The sequence below is a fragment of the Macaca nemestrina genome, chromosome 16 (assembly GCF_043159975.1).
Source record: "Macaca nemestrina isolate mMacNem1 chromosome 16, mMacNem.hap1, whole genome shotgun sequence".
In the NCBI taxonomy this organism is placed as follows: domain Eukaryota; kingdom Metazoa; phylum Chordata; class Mammalia; order Primates; family Cercopithecidae; genus Macaca; species Macaca nemestrina.
The window spans coordinates 17,884,846-17,905,399 of record NC_092140.1 but is presented as its reverse complement, the minus strand read 5'-3'; the positions used below and the strand labels follow the sequence as shown (position 1 = coordinate 17,905,399).

At 38.8% G+C, this 20,554-nt stretch overlaps 2 protein-coding genes across 5 annotated transcripts in view; one reads left to right on the top strand and one right to left on the bottom strand.

Moving 5' to 3' along the window:
- The window catches only part of LOC105477439 (DnaJ heat shock protein family (Hsp40) member C3), a 108,399-nt gene extending 101,397 nt beyond the window's left edge, over positions 1-7,002 (top strand). The window contains exon 12 of the mRNA XM_011733942.2: positions 2,969-7,002. Coding sequence (XP_011732244.1) covers positions 2,969-3,126 — 158 coding nt within the window. The 3' untranslated portion in view covers positions 3,127-7,002. The remainder of the gene's footprint in view (positions 1-2,968) is intronic.
- A 1,844-nt stretch (positions 7,003-8,846) lies between these two features.
- LOC105477465 (UDP-glucose glycoprotein glucosyltransferase 2) overlaps positions 8,847-20,554 on the bottom strand; it is a 247,274-nt gene continuing 235,566 nt past the window's right edge. Inside the window, exons 39-41 of one of the 4 annotated variants that reach the window (XR_011614661.1) lie at positions 13,591-13,764; positions 11,681-11,913; positions 8,847-11,247 (exon numbers count right to left, since the gene is read on the bottom strand). Coding sequence is in view for 1 of the 4 variants with exons in the window: in XM_011733977.3 (XP_011732279.2) it covers positions 13,742-13,764 (23 nt within the window). In the remaining 3 variants the exon portion in view is untranslated. Of the gene's footprint in view, positions 11,248-11,585; positions 11,914-12,971; positions 13,765-20,554 lie in introns of those variants that run through there. The other 3 variants (XR_011614662.1, XR_011614667.1, XM_011733977.3) reach the window with 3 other exon arrangements.

The window sequence follows — 20,554 nt, the reverse complement described above, 5'->3', positions numbered from 1 at the left end:
GTTCTTTTGCTGTACACTAATATGGCCTGGAAATTTAATAAGAGGGAGACAGGCTAAGCATTGAGGTGATATTGGACAATGCTTTGCTGTTGCCAGAGAATTTCATGTTAAGCTGACACTGCTTTTTTGTGGCCTTCCATGTCAGTGGGAGCCAAAGCTGTGATCTGAGCTAGACAAATTAAACAAAGAGAGGAAAGTTTTATTTGTCAAATCTTTTTGGAGCACCTACTTATGCAGTGGAATTGAAGGTAAATGATGCTTTGTTTTCAAGTAATTTATAATCCAGTAAAGGAGAAATGTACTTCCCTTATCAAGTAGTATTGGATACATACTGTCCTGTTACTCAGCAAATATTGAGTGGCTGCAACCTGCCTTGAGCAGTTCAATCCTCTTAGTTTGTGCAGTGCACAGAAGTGATAGTGTATCAGACTGGGAGTCAGGATCTTCTTATGGGAGGAGGACTGAGGGGGACTTTGGGCTAAGTTTTAAGGTAGCAGGGAGCCAACGGAGGGGATGAGTGTCGTTGCACAGAGGCATGCACTGAGGAAAGAGCTGCAGGTCTTTTTTCTTTCCTCTTGTTCTTATGTTCAGGATGAACTATCTTTTCTTTTAAAGACTTTAAAGTTTTTTACTATGCATATATCAAAACACATGTATCATGTATTTATGAATATGTTTAGTAGAATCACATGATTATGCCAATCTGAAACTTAATTTTCACTTGACATAAATCTTGGCTATAGTTTTTTTCTCACTGAAAAATAGTTACCTCATTCTTTGAAATGTATGCAGACCACTCCATTGAATTTTTAAGTAATTACATGATGTGGATATAGCTGAATTCACTTCTCTTTCCATTCACAGCATCCTTTCTCTGGGGCTATTATCACCCCCTATGCAGTTCACTACTGTTCTAAGTGCTAACACCCTAGATTAATTTTGCCTGTGAGATATCAAAGATATGGGGCCTGAGTCTAACTGCATTAGCTTTTGTAAAACAAAGCTGAGTTTCAGATCAACTACAATACCCAGTTAGTTATTCATACTCAGCATAAGAGCCCTCCATTTTTACTGGTGGGTTTCCTCCTCCTAAATGTGTGGTTTCAGATTAACCTCCCAGAATGAAGTAAACTGGCTTTTCTCTAAGTATCTTTGAACCGCTAAAGGACAAGTTACTGTGAGAGAGCAAAGTGGGACTTGGGATTATTTTTATATTTGCATTTTTTCTGCATTCTTTATTTTCCATTTATTAAAAAACCTAGCTATATGCTAAGTCTTTTTTTTTTTGTAAGTTCAGGGGTACATGTGCAGGTTTGTTACATAGGTAAATGTGTGTTATGGGGGTTTGTTGTACAGATTATTTCATCACCCAGGTATTAAGTCTAGAACCCATTAGTTATTATTCCTGATCCTCTCCCGCCTCCCATCCTTTACCCTCCAATAGGCCCCAGTGTCTGTTGTTCCCCTTTATGGGTCCATGAGTTCTCATCATTTAGCTCCCACTTGTGAGAATATGTGGTATTTGGTTTTCTGTTCCTGCATTAGTTTGCTAAGAATAGTGGCCTCCAGCTCCATCCATGCCCCTGCAATGACATGATCTCATTTTTTATGGCTGCATAGTATTCCATGGTGTACATGTACCACATTTTCTTTATCCAGTCTATCACTGATGGGCATTTAGGTTGATTCCATGTCTTTTCTATTGTGAATAGAGCTGCAATAAACAGACACGTGCATGTGTCTTTATAATGGAACAATTTATATTCTTTTGGGTGTATACCCAGTAATGAGATAGCTGGGTTGAATGGTATTTCTGTCTTTAAGGAATTGCCACTGTCTTCCACAATTGCTGAATGAATTTACACTCCCACCAATAGTGTATAAGTGTTCCTTTTTCACCACAACCTTGGCAGCATCTTTTTAAAAACTTTTTAATAGCCATTTTTTATTTGCAATAATGATCTAATTATTTGCTCTAAATCAGTGATGTTGAGCTTGTTTTCATATGATGGTTGGCCACATATATGTCTTTTGAGAAGTGTCTGCTCATGTCCTTTGCTCCCTTTTTAATGGAGTTGTTTTCTTGTACATTTCAGTTCCTTGTAGACCTTTGTCAGTTGCATAGTTTGCAAAAATTTTCTTCCATTCTGTAGGTTGTCTGTTTATTCTGTTGATAGTTTCTTTTGCTGTGCAGAAGCTCTTTAGTTTAATTAGATCTCATTTGTCAATTTTTGCTTTTGTTGCAATTTCATGATGGAAACACCAAAAGCAATCTTTGCCCATGCCTGTGTCCTGAATAGTATTTGCCTAGGTTGTCTTCCAGGATTTTTCTAATGGCTCTGAGGACAAGAGCGCTTTCTTTCTGTCCCTGCAATATTCCTCTCTATTGCCTTCTCCCATGTCTCTGCCTTGGTCTCTTTCTGCTCAGGGCTCAGAGGTCCCGCTGTGGGGGCACCATTCACATGGGAGGGAAAGGTGAGTCTCCTGGAGTTGGATGTTATGGAGGCCCCTCTCCCCTCATGTCTGAGGAGCCTTAGTGCTGTTTGGATTAAACTGAGTCTCGAGAAAGCTCATTAGACACTTGTTGAGGTCATTGCCTTACAGACTTCATTTTGGGGATTAGGGTAGTGAGCTGCCTGTTTCAGTGGAAGTGTAGACCTTTGGAAGTTTCTTTTTCTTGAATTATTTTTTTCCAAATAATTTCACTGGGTAGTTACCAAGCTTGGGTAGCTGCTTCTGGAGTGAGATTTGGGGCCTGAACCTCATCCTCTTTGTGGTGAATTTCTCTAGTCTGTTTCTTCCGGGTGGGAATGGGAGAGCCTGGATTTGAATGTCAGGCACAACTCTCAGTAACTGAAAAGTAAGTAGCTCCTCAAGCCCATCCACCCTCCTTTGCCCAAAGAAAACATTCCCCCTGCCCCTATACCTTAGATATTATCTGGTTCTCAATTTTCTGATTTCTTTCTAGAAATGAGAAAGAAGTTCGATGACGGAGAAGATCCCTTGGATGCAGAGAGCCAGCAAGGAGGCGGCGGCAACCCTTTCCACAGAAGCTGGAACTCATGGCAAGGCTTCAATCCCTTCAGCTCAGGCGGACCGTTTCGATTTAAATTCCACTTCAATTAAACCAACTGTTTTTCTGCTCTTCTTCCTTAATTTTTTTAAAGATTAAAAACAAAGGAATCTTCCTCCGGGACCCTAATGAAAAAAAAATTCAAATCTTTGTTTGTCCATGACCAAAGAGTTGCTTTAATAGGAAAAAAATCTGTTCTTATCCCTGTTAGATTTATGGTTAATGGGTTTGCAACGGCAGGGAGGCAAGGAATGGTTCTGTTTCTGACAGAGCAGCCTGCATCTGTTTTATGCTGTGTGGAGGAAGTGGTCTGAGGCAGGCTCACCTGTGGACGTGCTCACGTATTCTGTATTTTTCTACACTGGAGCTGAGAGTCTTCTCTTCACAGCCTTGCAGAGTAAGTCTGTGCCTACAAATGTAAGAAGGAGCTGTAATCTTCATGAGAATGGTTAGTATTCTTAAAGAGAACATGAACGTTTTTGAGCTGTGCTTCGATGTGGTCTAGTCACTTGTGAGTAGCGTGAAAGCTTTAGTGTGCATGTGTTTACACCTCTGTGGTCTGTCAACATGGCTGTCACTGAAGGAGCAAGAGACCATCTTTTAGGAACCCTGGCACCAAATGGTAATATATCCAGGCTTAGACTTTGGATTAATGTTAAATGTACATTTTTTTTTTTTTTTTGGTTCAGTACCTGAAGAATACTGAAACTTGAATCTATACATTCTTATGGACCCTTTTAATATTAAACACAACAAATTAAAAGTTATGGGTCAAATAGGTTCAGATAAAATGGTGGTATTTAAAATAATATTGCTGAAGTGCAGATTGAAATACTTTTTAAACAACTGAAGTTCTGAGTTTTTATAGAGAATTTCATGTAACAAGACTGGCTTAGAAACAAAGTTGCACAGTCAACATAAATAAATACAGAATGCCATGGTTCCCACTTTTAAGTAAAGACAGTTGGCAGCTTCTCCTTCTCTCATACCAAGGCTTGACCTTATCTTAAAGGTCTCTGGTGCCTCCCACATGGGACTTGTCTGCTGGTATGTGTTAAACAGTAGGCCTGCCCTTCTACCAGATCTTGATGCCTCTGATGTTCTCCTGCCTACAAGAAAATACAGGCTTGCAAGTTTAGTCAGGTCTGGCTGTATTTCCACTGTTGTTTCATTTAATAAGATGACATCTCCTCTTGAGATACGTTCTTCTTACCTTTTAAGAAGATACTGTTTAAGAAGTGAACTATTCAGTCTTTGTATACTGAATGCTTTTTCCCTAAAAAAATGTTACTTTAATCAAGAATATTGAATATTTATGGAACTCTTGATGCTGCATTTGAAAGCTGAGGGAATTACAATAGGAATTGCTACCTTTGTTCTGGAAAGGTTTTGTTTCTGCCTCAAAGCATTTTGAAGTGTTTTAACCATTAAAGGGTCTAATTTTTTTAATGAAATCAAGCATTTTAATTCACTGTGGGAGGCATCCTGACCACAGACATCCATAACAGCAAAGCACAAACCGTTTTCATCCGTAGTCTTATCCTGAAACATACGTGGACAAACTTTTAACTGGGAGACAACTGGGAGACAAAAACCACATAGTTGAATTGAGCAAAACATTTAAGTGCTTTCTGCATCTATTTAGGAGTCTATTTCTTACCAATAAACTTGACAGTGCATTTGGAAAACTAGTGAACACCTTGCAGCTTTCATTTTGCTTCAATGTTTTGATTCAAGCCAGTGTAAAAATAATTTCCAAGGCATTTCTGTCTATTATTTAGTAATCTCACTACTGGCTATGTCAGCAATATCTTTTTCAATCTCTTTCCTTTTGTATATGTCACTGACCTCTTTGAAATATAGTGATGGCTTTTACCTACTTTGAAAAGAATTTTCATATAGAATCAGAAAAAAAGGAAATATCAAATCACGTGCCCTCCACTTGGAGAGCACGACAGTTGCCAACAACAAGGGGTCAAGGTCCCAGGCCTGGCCACCTCCCACCCGCTGCCCAGAGGCTTGTTTGCATTTTCATTTTTTCTCCGCCTGTAACAACCATAGTTTCAATTCCTAAATTCTTATCATGGATTTAAGTTAGTCATCTTAACTGATGTGCAGAGTTACTTGCCTGTTTTCAGTGAAGAGAGAGAAGCAGCTCTGGTGCCACATGCCAGTGCCATGGAGGGAAATGAATTCTCTGCAATCTGTTTTGCTGATTCATGAAGAAAGTAACAACTGTTGAGTTTCAGCCTTGATGGCCATTGGCAATTTTCTGGTGTCCACCCAAATGGAAAGACAGTCATTCCCTGCTTTCCCTAAACTGTGACTGAGCAGCAGCCTAGATGTTAAAGAGATAGTCACTCCCCTTGCCTGACTGTAGGGTATCATTGGCCATTGTAAAACCGTACTACTTTCATTTTCCCTTGGGGACTGCAGGTGCCAGGTAAACTTTTTTTTTTTTTTTGAGACAAGAGTCTTGCTCTGTTGCCCAGGCTGGAGTGCAGGGACGCCTCCCGGGTTCAAGTGATTCTCCTGCCTCAGCCTCCAAGTAGCTGGGACTACAGGCGTGCACCACCATGCCTAATTTTTGTATTTTTAGTAGAAACGGGGTTTCACTGTGTTAGCCAGGATGGTCTTGATCTCCTGACCTCGTGATCTGCCCACCTTGGCCTCCCAGAGTGGTGGGATTACAGGCATGAGCCACCGCGCCCGGCCATCAGGCAACCTTTATGGCTCTTTCAGGAAAAGTGAAATCAGAGAGGGGTACCCTAGCCATAGCTCTGTTATATTCTGCTCTTCTTTCCTTTTTGGTGAGCTCCATGGGTGGAGTTATCAGGGGTCTGTACTTTGTGGATATTTTGCCCAGCAGGAAGTATTAGACATACCAGTCTAGAAGCACTGTGAAAAGTTTCCAAAACGGGAGACAAAATTTAACCCACTCCTCAGTTCTGAAAGTTTGTGCTGTCTTACCATGAATAGATGAAAACTTGAAAAAAATCTCGACAGCTTACTAATGTGAATCGGATGTAACATACTACTAATTCTACAATGTCTTTAGTCAGTATTAAAAATCTATTTTAAAGTATTGGTATGAAAACAAATTTTTGTTGCCCTGATGATGGAATTTTAAAACTACCCATGGTTTAGGAGAAAACATAACTGTAAAAAAGGTAGCCAATAAAACCACAATTTGAAATTGATACCATTTTCTACTCACCATGGATGATGAAAAATTTCACCTTTAAATGGATCAGAAGTTGTCTTTGACATTTACCATGAAAAAACTATATAAAATGGCTCCCTGGTGAGGTTACAGACACAGGGCCCTGGTGATGGGCGTTGCAAAGTTTTCATCGAGCACACGGCAATGGTATAACCTAGAGAAGTTCATGCAACTTTGTTGAATGTAGTTGACTTTTCCAAATTTATAAAGGAAGAAGGCAAATGTTAATTTGCCAACAACTAATATCCTTTTTCTAAATCAGATCATTCCTTTTTTGTTAGTGGCAGTTTATCCTGTAATTTCAAATGACGTTAAGAGGTGGGATTATTTGGGGCTTTTTCTTTTTGTTTACAGAAGATCTCATTTGCTGAATGATTTAAGAGTAAAATTAGCCACTGCGTGGCTTTGTGTATAGTAACCGGTTTTGTTGCACTTGTCTGTGGCTGAAACACTTACCTGCAGTGGAAAGCCGAGCAAGGAGGAGGTAAACATTGGAGATGTTCGTGAAACTATTACTCTTGCCATGAGGTTTTAGTTTGTTTTGAATGAGAAAAGACTAAGTAACTTAATCCATCTCATTGTAGTGTTTTAATAAAAAAGGAACCTAATATTTGAAATGGGTCTCAGACATGTCTACAAATATGGGTACTATTTTTATGCCCTTGTATTTTCACATTTAATAAAAATATTTATGGTCATATCAGTATTTCCATGCTTTTGATTCATTTTTGTTCTTGAATACAAAATTCTAAGAAAGTCCACCTTAAGAAAAGTATTTCCAACTTTGCTTCATGCAAAATCAGTGACTGAGGTGACAAAAGGGCTCTTCCTTTACACAAGCTGACAGGGAAGGTCAGAACACACAAAGCAGAAAGGGTTAAAACCTCTTAACCCTCAAAAGTCCTAGGACAACTGAGGACTTAAAAAGTGGACAATTCTTCCATTTCAGTACTATTAAAATGTAACTTAAATTGGCTTTGTCTGAACATTTTCTCTTTCATACCCCATTTGTACGTTTCTGTTAAGGTCCTAAGTTGGGAGGGAGGACACTATAGCTTATCTCAAATTTCCAGCTACAAACAGAAGGAACTGTCTTCTCAGTTAATGTATTCTGCATAGCTTAAGATCCAAGGAGAGCTACAATGTGTAAATGTATATAGAACTTTTCCAGAAAGCTCAAAGCTTTTTTTTTTTTTTGAGACGGAGTCTCGCTCTGTTGCCCAGGCTGGAGTGCAGTGGCATGATCTCGGCTCAATGCAAGCTTCGCCTCCCGGGTTCAAACAATTCTCTGCCACAGCCTCCCGAGTAGCTGGGATTATAGGCGCCCACTACCATGCCTGGCTAATTTTTTTGTATTTTTAGTAGAGACGGGGTATCACCATCTTGGCCAGGCTGGTCTTGGATTCCTGACCTCGTGATCCACCTGCCTCGACCTCCCAAAGTGCTGGGATTACAGGCGTGAGCCACTGCGCCTGGCCAAAGCTTCCAAATTCTTAATCCTCATGACATTGTGGCAATATATGAACAGCCAGTCTGAGTCTGAAGATAAACAGCATGAACAGGTGTAGCAGGCATGAGAGCTGCAGGGAAACTGCAAGAAGAGAGATCCAGAGCCTCAGGAGCTCTCACTGAGCAGGCACCAAGCCCGCTCCCTCCCTACCTCCAGGCCCAAATCAGTGCTTCATGATCTTTAAGAAAAAAAAAAAAATTCATTTTAATCTTAATGCCAGCTTACAGTTCACACCTCAGAGACCCTGAACTCAGCAAATCCTTTTACGCTGAGCAAATCCTTTGGGAATGCTTCGATGATAAACAAGAGCTTAATATGCATATTAATTTATTGCTTTATACTAGGATTCTGTTTCTAACGAAGCATACAGGAGACAACTCAGCTTGCATGTCTATTTTGAACACATTTCCAACCTTCACTCAGGTCTGTTTTTCCTGATCAACTGAGTCTACTGGGATAAGCATCACTTGGACAGATAACTCCCAGGGACTGGGCTGCCGTGGCTGGGAAGGGCCACTGGGAACATTAGTGCCAAGGTCTGAGGAAACCAGAATTGAACATATTTAAAAAGCATAAGGGAGTAACCACTGCTTGCAGCATTTGTGAGTGGATTTCAACTGCTCTAAGTCTTCTTGTTATTTATATACTTCCTTGTTATTACAGGAGATTTGTATAGGTATATCTTTGAGTATGGTGTGCCATTTGTAGGTATGGTTAAAAAGGATTTTTCCTTCTTACAGGTTTCCCTAACTACATGTAGTTTTGCTCCTAAGTATGAAGATGCTTTATCTCTAAAGTATCTTTTAAAAGGATAATTCTTTAGAGATAAAGCATCTTCATACTTAGGAGCAAAATTACATCTAGTTAGGGAAACCAGTATAAGGAAAAATCCTCTCTAAAATATCTGTTAAAAGGATAAATCTTGGGCTGGGCATGTGATCCCAGAACTTTGGGAGGCCAAGGTGGGCGGATCACCTGAGGTCAGGAGTTCAAGACCAGCCTGGCCAACATGATGAAACCCCGTCTCTACTAAAAATACAAAAAATTAGCCGGACGTAGTGGGGGGCGCCTGTAGTCTCAGCTACTTCAGAGGCTGAGGCAGGAGAATTGCTTGAACCTGGGAGGCGGAGGTTGCAGTGAGCTAAGATTGTGCCACTACACTCCAGCCTGGGCGACAGTGAGATTCCATCTCAAAAGGGATAATTCTTTTAACAAATTATGTACATTTCACTGTGTCAAATTTTCTTAGGATTTTAAATACCCTGTCATTTCATATATACCACCCGTTGCACTATTTTGTTTCCTGCAATGTTTGTGGCTTTGTTATCTCAAGTTAAAGTGGAAAGAGTTCATTCTACAGTTGTTTGTGCAAACAAAATAGCATCTATTCCTCCTACTGAATGCAAACATTAAGCAATTGTGGAATAAGGGAGGGCTCTCCCTGTAGGACAGGGCCTCAGATCAGAGGAAATTCATTATGGACATCGTACAATGAAAAAAAGCAGCATTAGCAAATCTAGAGCTTCTGTCCAAAAAGTTGCTACTGCTGTTAAGTATTAGGAAACAATGCAGGCATAAAAATATTCACTGAGCAGTTTACGATTTATATGAATGGATGTTAGCCCTTCACTGCGCTTGAAGATCCAATCACAAAATCTCTCCACATGGTTCATAAACTCACTTGCCTTGTCATCCAGGCTCCAACCTCATGGGCCTTCTTTCAGTCCTCAAATGAACAAAACTCCTTCCATACTATTCTTTCTTGCCTGGCTAGCACTAACTCTTACTTCAGGTTTCATCCTAAAATGTTACTTGTTAGGTCTGTCTTGACCCTTGCCCTTCACAACATTTTCATTTGGATATTAATGTCTGTCATTTATACTGTCTAATAACCTAAAGAGGATAGCTTGGCACACAGTAGGTACTTAAATTATTTGTTAAATTGTTGAAATATTTGTTCAATCTGTTCAGGGCAGAGAGACCTACTATATTACTGGCCTTATTTAGATGAAACTTTTTAGAAATCGTTTTCTGGTGGAAGCAGACGTGGGGAAACAGAGGAAAAGCTACCAGCAGTGTAAGGAAGACAAACACAGCAGAGGTCTGTGACAGGACATTTGTATGGAAAGCAGTTTCAATCTGATGCTCTAGACTAGACACTCTACTACAGGATTAGTTCTATTTATTTCAACATTCATCTTACCCAATAAAGGTACTACCATAATTATTCCTCCTCTCCTTTTCCTGAAAATTTTAAATTAAACATAAGGTGGATCTGGAACCCTTGTCATTCAAATAATGTCTTGCTTTGAAGCCCATCTTTAAAATCTGAGTAATTTTTCTTCAATTCTAATAAAAACCTTTCGTTTTTGAAGTAAAATCACATCAGGTAGGATGCAAACTTCACATAGTTGAGCAGATCTACATGACTGAAGTAAACTTCTTCACTTCAAGTAATTAGGAACCGTAGAGGACAAGATTATTTTCCAAATCAGAGATCTTTAAAACAGAGGTGTTACTAGTTCTAAGTCTAGAGGCTTTCCCTTAGAATTTCTCAGAAAATAGAAGTTTGTATTTGGTAAATGGGGTTAACAAACAGAAAATGGGGAACAGCTGTCACATTACCATAACACTTGAAGACTTCTAAAAAAGAGTAGTTCTAGGATGGGCTTACACACCTGACCAAGCCCCTCTAACTTACAAAGTTACCTGTAATTTTGGCCATCAAAGCCCTGGACCATCATGTTTCCTCTTTCTCACTTTGCCACCAAAGGTGAGATTTTAACCAATCAACTGGTTCTTTGGAAGTGAGTGGAGCCCCTTCAGTCTATGAAGTCAAGTAACAGAAGTGGGCAAGACAATGGCTGGGTCATAACTTCTGCTTGTTGGTTTGAGCGTGGGCACATCAGCACCTTTTACTTCTTCTCTGAAACGGTGGATCTGAGACACATGATCCACGTGTTCATCTGACTCGCCCTGTACCTCCTGCCCTGAAAGTATTCTGTTGGGTCCCTGGAGCCTCTTCTGGGCAGCGGCAGTTTGTTGTCTGGTTGCTTCTCAGGTGCTGGAGTCAGGACCTGGCACACAGCAACAAGCAGTTCTGCGGGCAGGTCCCACTTGTGTCAGACTACATGTTTAATATTAAAAGCCTGATTTTATAACACCAGGCTGACATGGCTTGACATGCCTTTAGAAGTATTTGATGCTATCCTTCTAGGAGCTATGTTGTTCTCTAGGAGCTTGAGGGTGACTGGAGCCAAATGACAGGCACTTCCAAAATAAAACCTTTTGGACCTAAGCGTTGGAGGTGGCATGCCGACTTTGGGCTGTCTTCATGCTCAGATTCTGGGTCTACTTTCAACGTAAAGCTCACACGCCACTGTGGGTCAAGCACAAATGCTTCTCATTCTGAGCTTAGATACAGTGTTCTGACACTTTTTTCTAAGAAGACAGAAAGAGAAGACATTTATCACTTCTCATAGTTAGAAACTAGTTCCCCTCCATCCCGCTGACCTCCACTACTTCCACGATTTGATTTTTGTTAAAACTTGACATAGGGCCTGCAGCCGAGAACCAGAATTTAGGATCCTGAATATACCATGAAAGCCGTTGGACTATATTTGTTCAGCATTTCCAGGATAAGGGAACTGAATGGCTTTCTCTCCAAGTGTTACCAGATACTCAAGGCAAGACCTATGGTTCAGTTATGTAATGTTCCTGAGGAGGGTGCATTTTTGTATGGCACAGCAGTTGGTATGCATGAGAGCTCTTGACATAACAGCACTTTTAAAACAAGCCATTTAATTAAAACATTTCACTGTAAAGAAATACCTTATTTATAAATCTGGATTTTCTGGTATAACATATCACTCACCTGGAAATGAAACATGTAAATTGGTGTAAATTGTCCACTCAGATCATAAGATACAAACAGCAAGGGGGGCATCAAGACTCTTTACACTGTTCTGTAATTTTAGCTTCATACTCCATGAAAATATGGGATCTAGAATACTGGAGAAGGCCATCGTAGGTAATAAAAGTAGGAATCCGGTGTCTCTGCCCAGCTGATCATCCTTTCTATAAGATTCTCACAGAAGTGAAGACAGGCTGGTAACAAAGGAAAACAAAGCACCATCTTATAGTCGGGGTTTGCACCCCGGCCACCGCAGCAGACTTCTGGGTAGCTGGGTGGAGCATCTGGCCTAGAACCTTACAGAGTCTCACCTCTCACCAATCCCCAGCTACAGCTGACTCCCAAGAGGAGTGAGCCAGAGAGCACCATTACGTTGGCCGCCCCAGGACCACTTACTGCTCCAGCCTCTGAGTGTACCCTACAGGATACTCCGAACTCACAGGAATAACCTAGTTCCACCAGAGCAGGCCATAAATGGTGCACTCCATTTTAACACAGACAAACACGAACAAGTAACAAAGGGAGATGACTGCGAGAGGGCGAGGCAGGTGCTCTCTTATTAGGAATGAATGGAGCTGATGTTTAACTCTATGGGCTGTTCTGTCAAATACAGGATTAGCCTTGTTCTGAAGAGCTCACAGGAGTGAGCTTCTGGCTCATGATGGAACTGTGTGTACAGAGCTGTCCAAAGACGGACCAGCCCGTCTCTAGAGGCAGAGAGTTCCCTGTGGTCCCAGAACTTCCAAGATGGCCTGAGGCTCGGCTTTACAGGCAGGGCCTTAGAATAGGGGCTGGCACACTAGCTGGGGGCCCAATTCTGTTAAATGCTTCTCAAACTTGTCTAATTACAGAACCATCTGGAGAGCTTTTTAAACAATCATGATTTACCAAGCTGACTTTAGACCTAATGAATCAGACTCTCCACAGGATGAGGTCCAAATGGTACTGAGTTCTCTTCCAGTCCCATGATCCTATGATTTTAGAATAGTTGGATAGTTTTTAAACATTTCCTATTATTAATCTATTATTAATACACATCAGAAAAACAAACTGTTTACATCCTCAACTAGTTCTCATAAAAGTACCTAGTCCTTTTAAAAAGAGAATACACATATATCCCACATGCCCATAAATAATTTTTATGACATAAAATTAGAAACATTAGAACATCCAAATACCGCATTAAGATTAAAACATTGTTTAAGATAAATGATTACCACGCAACAATATTACTTCCATTTTAAAACACCAGTTAAGGTACAAATGGGCTTTATTATTATTATTGTCTCAGAAGGAAAAAATACAAAAAAATAGGTTTCTGTAATTTGAAATGCATTTCTGTAATTTTATTATTTATATTATTTTTTGAGACAGCCTTACTCTGTCGCCCAGGCTTGAGTGCAACAGCGCAATATCGGCTCACTGAAACCCCCGCCTCCCGGATTCAAACAATTCTCCTGCCTCATCCTCCCAAGTAGCTGGGATTACAGGTGCCCACCACCACACCCAGCTAATTTTTTGTATTTTTCGTAGAGACGGGGTTCTGCCGTGTTGGTCAGGCTGGTCTTGAACTCCTGAACTCAGGTGATCCACCTGTCTTGGCCTCCTAAAGTGCTGGGATTACAGGTGTGAGCCACTGCACCAGCCTAAATGCATTTCTGTAACTTTAAATGCATTTTGTGAATAAGGAAATGTGGATGCACATAAAACTAGATATAAAAGGCTATACTTTGATAAACACCAGCTAGTCCAGTACCTGGGCTATCTGGCAAAACATCAAACTTTGGTGATCAGGAAAAAGGAACAATCAGGTTTTAAATACTCAATGGTCGTTTATTATATAACTTAAACTTATTCAATACATTAAATACCTGTTTTAAATAATTACAAATTTTTAAAATTAAAGAATATGTCACTGATCTTCATGAGACTTCCAAATCGTCTCAGCAGGGGCTCCACACTTCCCCAGCAGGCGTCAGGTTTCCTGTCATGCTTTCGCCTTCCTTCTCATATAAACCAGTGCTAGAGTTCATCATGTGTCAAAACTGTAGGGAAGAAAAGTTTATTTAGCTCCTGGCATCTTAAACATAAAATTATCTTAAATATTAACTTACGTATGATGAGGAAGCACTGGTATTGACTGAGGATCCCTTATTTGCTAGTTCAGTACCTATATGCTTCATTATGCAACACGAGAATAGCTCTTTGTACACTGTGATGTCTATTAAATTGTCTCATAACTACTGGTCTTTCTACCCACCTAGAATGTGAGCTCCCATGAGTCTATGAGGACAAGGAACATACCTTACTTATCTTTGTTATCTTTAGGATCTAGCATCCTGCCTGGCAGATAAGAGGTCTTCAAGAATACTAACAGATTATTCACTGTGAATATAGTATTCTACCCTTAATGTAATGGAACAACAGAAAGCAGAGGACATGTTAATATATGGTCGTCATCTAAGATGGGAGGACACTGCACTCGGACACAGACGTAAGTACTACATAAATGCAAGCACAATTCGGATGAAGACTCTTAGAGAGCAAAATGGTCTCTACTGCATCACTGAGCTGTCACATACCAACTGACGTAAATCACTGAGAACTCAATATTTTAGGCAGAAATTAATTAAAATATAATTTAAATGCATGCTGTTCCACAGTTCAAGATGTCGGACTATGTTTCTTCACTAAATTCTACTGGAAAGATAATAAATATAAAAAGGAAAAACAATGAGAATGAGGGAAGTGGTTACAAGACACTGTTGGGGCAAAGTTATCAATGAATTTCAAGAAATGGGAAACAGGGATAGACTGCATGAAACAACTTCATCCCAGAATACACAGCTGAAACGATGACTTGGCTTTCCTGATGGAGGAGTCTGGGAGAGGTTACTAACAAACACCAGTGGATAGTGAGTCACACAGTGAAGCAATTCAGTGAAGGACTGTGTGGAAAATCTGTGCCTGTCAGCTCCCCACTCTCATTCTTCTGAATCTAAGACAGAAACTAACACCCTGGCATCTATTCTAAGATAAAAAGTGGAAGTCTGTTCTTGAGAAAGAAAATTGAACAATTCTCAGAGAGAGACAAAGAGGGAGAAATAAAGGGTGGGAGAGAGGGGGAAACAGGATTTTTTTTTTTTTTTTTTTTTTAGAGATGGAGTTTCACTCGTTGCCCAGACTGGAGTATAATGGCTTGATCTCGGCTCACTGCAACCTCCGCCTCCTGGGTTCAAGCAATTCTCCTGCCTCAGCCTCCCGAGTAGCTGGGATTACAGGCATGCGCCACCACGCCCGGCTAATTTTGTATGTTTAGTAGAGACGGGGTTTCTCCATGTTGGTCAGGCTGGTCTCGAACTCCTGACCTCAGATGATCCATCGCCTTGGCCCCCCAAAGTGCTGGGATTACAGACATGAGCCACTGTGTCCAGCCGTAAAGAGGTATTTTTATATGGGTGTCTGCTCTTAAGTAAAGCGCCCTCATTTGGGTTTTTGGGGTGGTGTATAGGATGGGCTTTGATCTGTTCCATGACCATACACCTAGAAGGAGGCCTGCCAGTTGTACACCATGGGTTAGTAATTAACCCTCCCATCTGGGGAAGCCTATCAGAGAAAGAAGCACATTTAAACCCTGGCAAAGGAAACCCACACCAGTTATTATATTGATCAATCTAATATTTCATTCTTAAATATACATGAACAGCCAAAGATCTCCAGGTTTCTGAGGAAGAAAAAAGGGCCAAGATGAATACATAAAACAACATAAACAAAAAGGACCTGAAAAGAACCAAAGCAATATTCAAAACAGTTCTAATTGGTATTTCAGGGGATATTAGAAAAAGTGAAACCATAAAACAAGAACAAAATGAAATTAAAAAGAAGTAAGCAGGGAAAAGAAAGATCTGTTAGAAATTAAGAAGTGATTACCCCTCTAAAATAAATGAATAGAAAGATTGAAGATAATGCCAAAGAATTTTCTCAGAATACAAATGAAAGGAAAAAATATACAAGAGAAAATGTAAGTACAAAAGATCTATAGGACTAAGAAGACAGTTCTATTTACAGTAGCATCAAAAGGATCAAAATAATTAGGAATAAACCTAGGAGGTGGAACGTGTTTACTGAAAATAACAAAAAATGCTGAGATGAATGCAAGACGACATAAATAAATGGAAAGACATTCCATGTTCATGAACTGGAAGTTTAATATTAAGATGTATATACTACCCAAAGCAATCTACAGACTCAGATTCAACAAAATCCCTATAAAAACTCCAATGATGCTTTTTATAGAAACAGGAAAAGTCATCCTGAAATTCATACAGAATCACAAGGGATGATGAAAATAATTCTGAAAAAGAAGAATGAAGTTGGCAGATTCACATTGCCTGATTTTATAACATATTACAAAGCTTCAGTAATGAAAACAGTATGGTGCTGGCATAAAGACAAACAGCCCAATGGAATAGAGAGTCCAGAAATAAACTCTTGTGTATGTGATCAATTCATCTTTGATAAGAATACCAAGAATACTCAGTGGGAAAATAAGTCTCCTTCAAAAATGGAGTTGGGCAAACTGGATATCCATACACAAAAGAATAAAGCTGGATTCCTATCTTACATGACATATGAAAATTAACTCAAAATCAATTAAAAACCTAAATATAAGACCTGAAATTATAAAACTCCTGAGGAAGACATAGGGAAAAATCTTCATGACACTGACATAGCAATGACTTCTTACATATGACACCAAAAATATAATAAAAGCAAAAATAGATAGATGGGATTATATTAAACCTAAAAACCTTTGTGCATCAAATGACACAATGAACAGAGTGGAAAGGCAACCTAGCAAATCAGAGAAAATATATGCAAATAATATATCTGATAAGCGATTAATATCCACAATATGTAAAGAAACTCTGCAACTCAAAAACAAAAAATAACTTGATTAAAAAATGGGCAAAGAACTTGAATTTACATTTCTTCAAAGATGATATACAAATAGCAAACATAAGAAAAGATGCTCAGTATCACTAATCATCACAGAAACGCATAACTACAATGAAATTATTACTTTAGACCCATTAGTATGACTGCTATATTAAAAAAAAAAACCAACAGAAAATAAGAAGTGAGGATATGGAGAAATTGGAACTCTTTTGCACTGCTGATGGGATTGTAAAATAATGCAACTGCTATGAAAAATAGAGGTTCCTTAAAAATTCATATGATTTGGCAATCCTATTTCTGGATATATATATCCAAAATAATGGAAAGTGGGGTATCAAAGAGATATACACACACATGTCCACAGCTGCATTATTCACAGTAGCCAAAAGGTGAAAGCAAACCAAATGTCCATCGATGGATGAATGGGTAAACAAAATGTGGTAATATATATATACTATGGAATTTTATTCAGTCTCTTAAAAGGGAAGGAAATCCTGTCATATGTTACAACATGAATAAATCTTGACAATATTATGCTGAGTGAAATCAGTCAGTCACAAAAAAATAAATACTATATTATCCCACTTACATAAAGTATCTAGAGTAATCAAATTCATAGAGAGTAGAATGATGTTTGCCAGGGGCTAGGGAGAGAGGGGGAAGGGGAACTGTTAATTGAGTATAAAGTTTCAGATTTGCAACACGAAAAAGTTCTGGAGATCTATTCCAAAACAATGTGAATATACTTAACATTACTGAACTTAAAAATCGTTAAGATAGTAATTCTTGTTACGTGGTTTTTTTTTTTTTTTTTTTTTTTAACCACAATTAAAAGTACATAAAAATTGTATAGGATTGAACCAAGAGGTATAAAAATCCAACTAGTTAGAATCCTGGACAGAGAGAATAGAGGTAAGGGGGAAAGAGGTACATTATTTAAAACAAAAACAAACAAACAAAAACACAGTGAAAAAAAAAAAGTCCAAATTTGAAGAAAGGCATGAGTCATTAAACACACAAGCAAATTTACGGGATGCAATAAAAATGTGATCAGGGAAACTTATAGCTGTAAACACTAACATTGAAAAAGAAAAAAGATCTCAATTCAGCAACTCGACTTTGTAGCTTAAGGAACTGTAGCTGGTCAGGCAGGAATATGGGTAGCCTGGGTATCATATTTACAGTTGGTATCTGAAATGGGGCAGTCTTGCAGCCTGGGCCCTTAAGCTGCAGGGTGTGAAGGTTAACTCCAGTAGTTAATGTCAGAGTTGAAATGAATTACTGGAGATCCAGCTGGTATCCAGCAAATTGGAGAATTGGTGTTAGCAAAACATTATATATATGTTGTTAGGAAGAAAGAACATCAGATGACAGCACTGCTCAAAGTGATCTACATATTTGACACAATCCCTATCAAAACCCCAATGACACTTTTTGCAGAAATAGAAAAACCTAAAATTCATATAAAATCTTGAAGGACCTTAATAGCCAAAACAATTTTGAAAAGAAAAGAATTGGACTCACTGATTTAAAAACTTACTACAAAGCTACAGTAATTAAAACAGTATGGTACTGGAATAAAAAGAGACATATAGACTAAAGGAATAGAGAACCCAGAAATAAATCCTTGCATATATGATCAAATGATTCTGACAAGGGTGTTCAGACCATTCAATGGGGAAATGACAGTCTCTCTAACAAATTGTGCTGGGACAACTAGATAGCCACATGCCAAAGAATGAAGTTGGACTCCTACTTCATACCATATTTAAAAATTAACTAAAGATAGATTTAAAAATCTAAGTGTAAGACCTAAAGCTCTTAGAAGAAAACATATATGGAAATCTTTGTGAATTGGATTGGGTAATACAGTTGACCCTTGAATAACACAGAAGTTAGGAATGGACACTAAACCCTTGCACAGCTGAAAATCCACATATAACTTTTGACTCTTTAAAAACTTTACTAATAGCCTACTGTTGACTGGAAGCCTTAGAGATAACATAAACAGCTAACACAGTTAACATATTTTGTATATGTATTTTATACTGTATTCTTACAACAAAGGAAGCTAGAGAAAATGTTAAGAAAATCATAAGAGAAAATATACCTTACTATTCATTAAATGGAAGTGGGTCAACAGAAAGGTCATCATCCACACTGTCTTCACATTCCATAGGCTAAGGAAGAGGAGTTGTTAGTTTGGTCTTCTTGTCTCTGGTGGCAGAAGTGGCAGAGGTGGAGGAGGTAGAAGGGGAGGGAGGAGAGGCAGGCACACTCAGTGTAACTTCACAGAAATACCTTGTAATTTCTGTCTGTTTTTTTGTTATTTCTCTAAAAACGTTTCTATATGGTACCAATCCTTCTTCCGCTGTTTGTGTTAGTCTTGGTCTCCATATCATAGAGGGATCCATGTCATAAAAAGCAAAAGCAGTCTTTAATTGGAACTCTTCTGCCAATTGTCTAATGTCACTTTGTTTTCTGGCACTGCTTCTATGTCTTCTTCCTCATTGTGTGGCACTGGTTCAGAAGCACTCATCTCCATCAAGTCATCTTCTGTTAATTCTTCTGGTGTGGTGTCTACTAGCTATTTAATTTATTCAAGAAATCCGTATCTTGAAACCCTCAGCTCCCACTTTTTTTTTTTTTTTTTTTTTTGCCATATTCACAATCTCTTTCATGATTTCCTTGGTTAGCTTTGTCGTAAATCCTGTGAAGTCATGCACAACATCTGGACAGTTTTCTCCAGCAGAAATTTATGGCTTGGGGCTTGATAACTTTCATGGTTTTTTCTATAACAATGATGGTATTTTCAATATTATCATCCTTCCAGACTTTCAGGTTCTATCAGGGTTCTCTTCCACAGCACTGACAATCTTTTCCAAAGAGTACTTTCTGTAACGAGGCTTAAAGGTCCTTATTACACCCTGATCTAGAGACTGAATTAGAGATGTTGAGTTTGGGGGCTGACAGACCCCTTTGACACCTTCAGTGTTGAGCTCATGGAGTTCTGGGTGGCCAGAGAGCATTGCCCAATATCAAAAGAACTTTAAAAGGCAGTCCCTTACAGGCAACATACTTCCTGACCCCAGGGACAAAAGCATTGATGGAACCAATGCAGAGAAAGAATTCTTGTTGCCCAGACATTCTGTTGTGCAACTAAAAGACTGGCAGCTGATATTTATCTTTACCTTCAAGGCTTGGGGGTTAGCAGCTTTATAGATAAGAACAATACTGATCTTAAGACCAACTGCATTTGTATAAAATAACAGAGGTAGCCTATCTCTTCCTGTTTCAAATCTTGGTTTTCATTTCTCTTCCTTACTAATAAATGTCCTTTGTGGCATTTTTTTTTTTTTTCTACGAACAGGGAACTTTCATCTTCATTAAAAATCTGTTGGGGCAGATATCTTTTCTCCTTAGTGATTTTTTTCTTTCATAATTGAGAGTTTACTGGTTGGGTTGAGGATCACCACATAGACATTTCAATTTGTACACAATTCTTAACATATGTACCAAAAATCTAAAAAACCATGTATTGCAAATTCTTTGTAAAAGTTACTCTAGTGACTTTCCAGCTTAATATCTGGAGGCAAAATTTCCTTAAGAGGCTATCACGTGCCAGTATCTTCACATGTTGTTAAGCTGTTGCATACATCCTACCAATTCATAACTGAATAGTATGTATACTACATACTCAAATTTTCATTCACAGCACATTCACAAAGTTATTGGAAAAACAGGACTATCACAACTAAAGATGTTACAGAGTACATACAATTCAGACAGGGAAAGCCATGAATATGGAGTGGTTTTCTTTAGGAAACAATTCTACTAAAAAACAACATGGGAACAGAAGTAATTTAAAATGTTTAA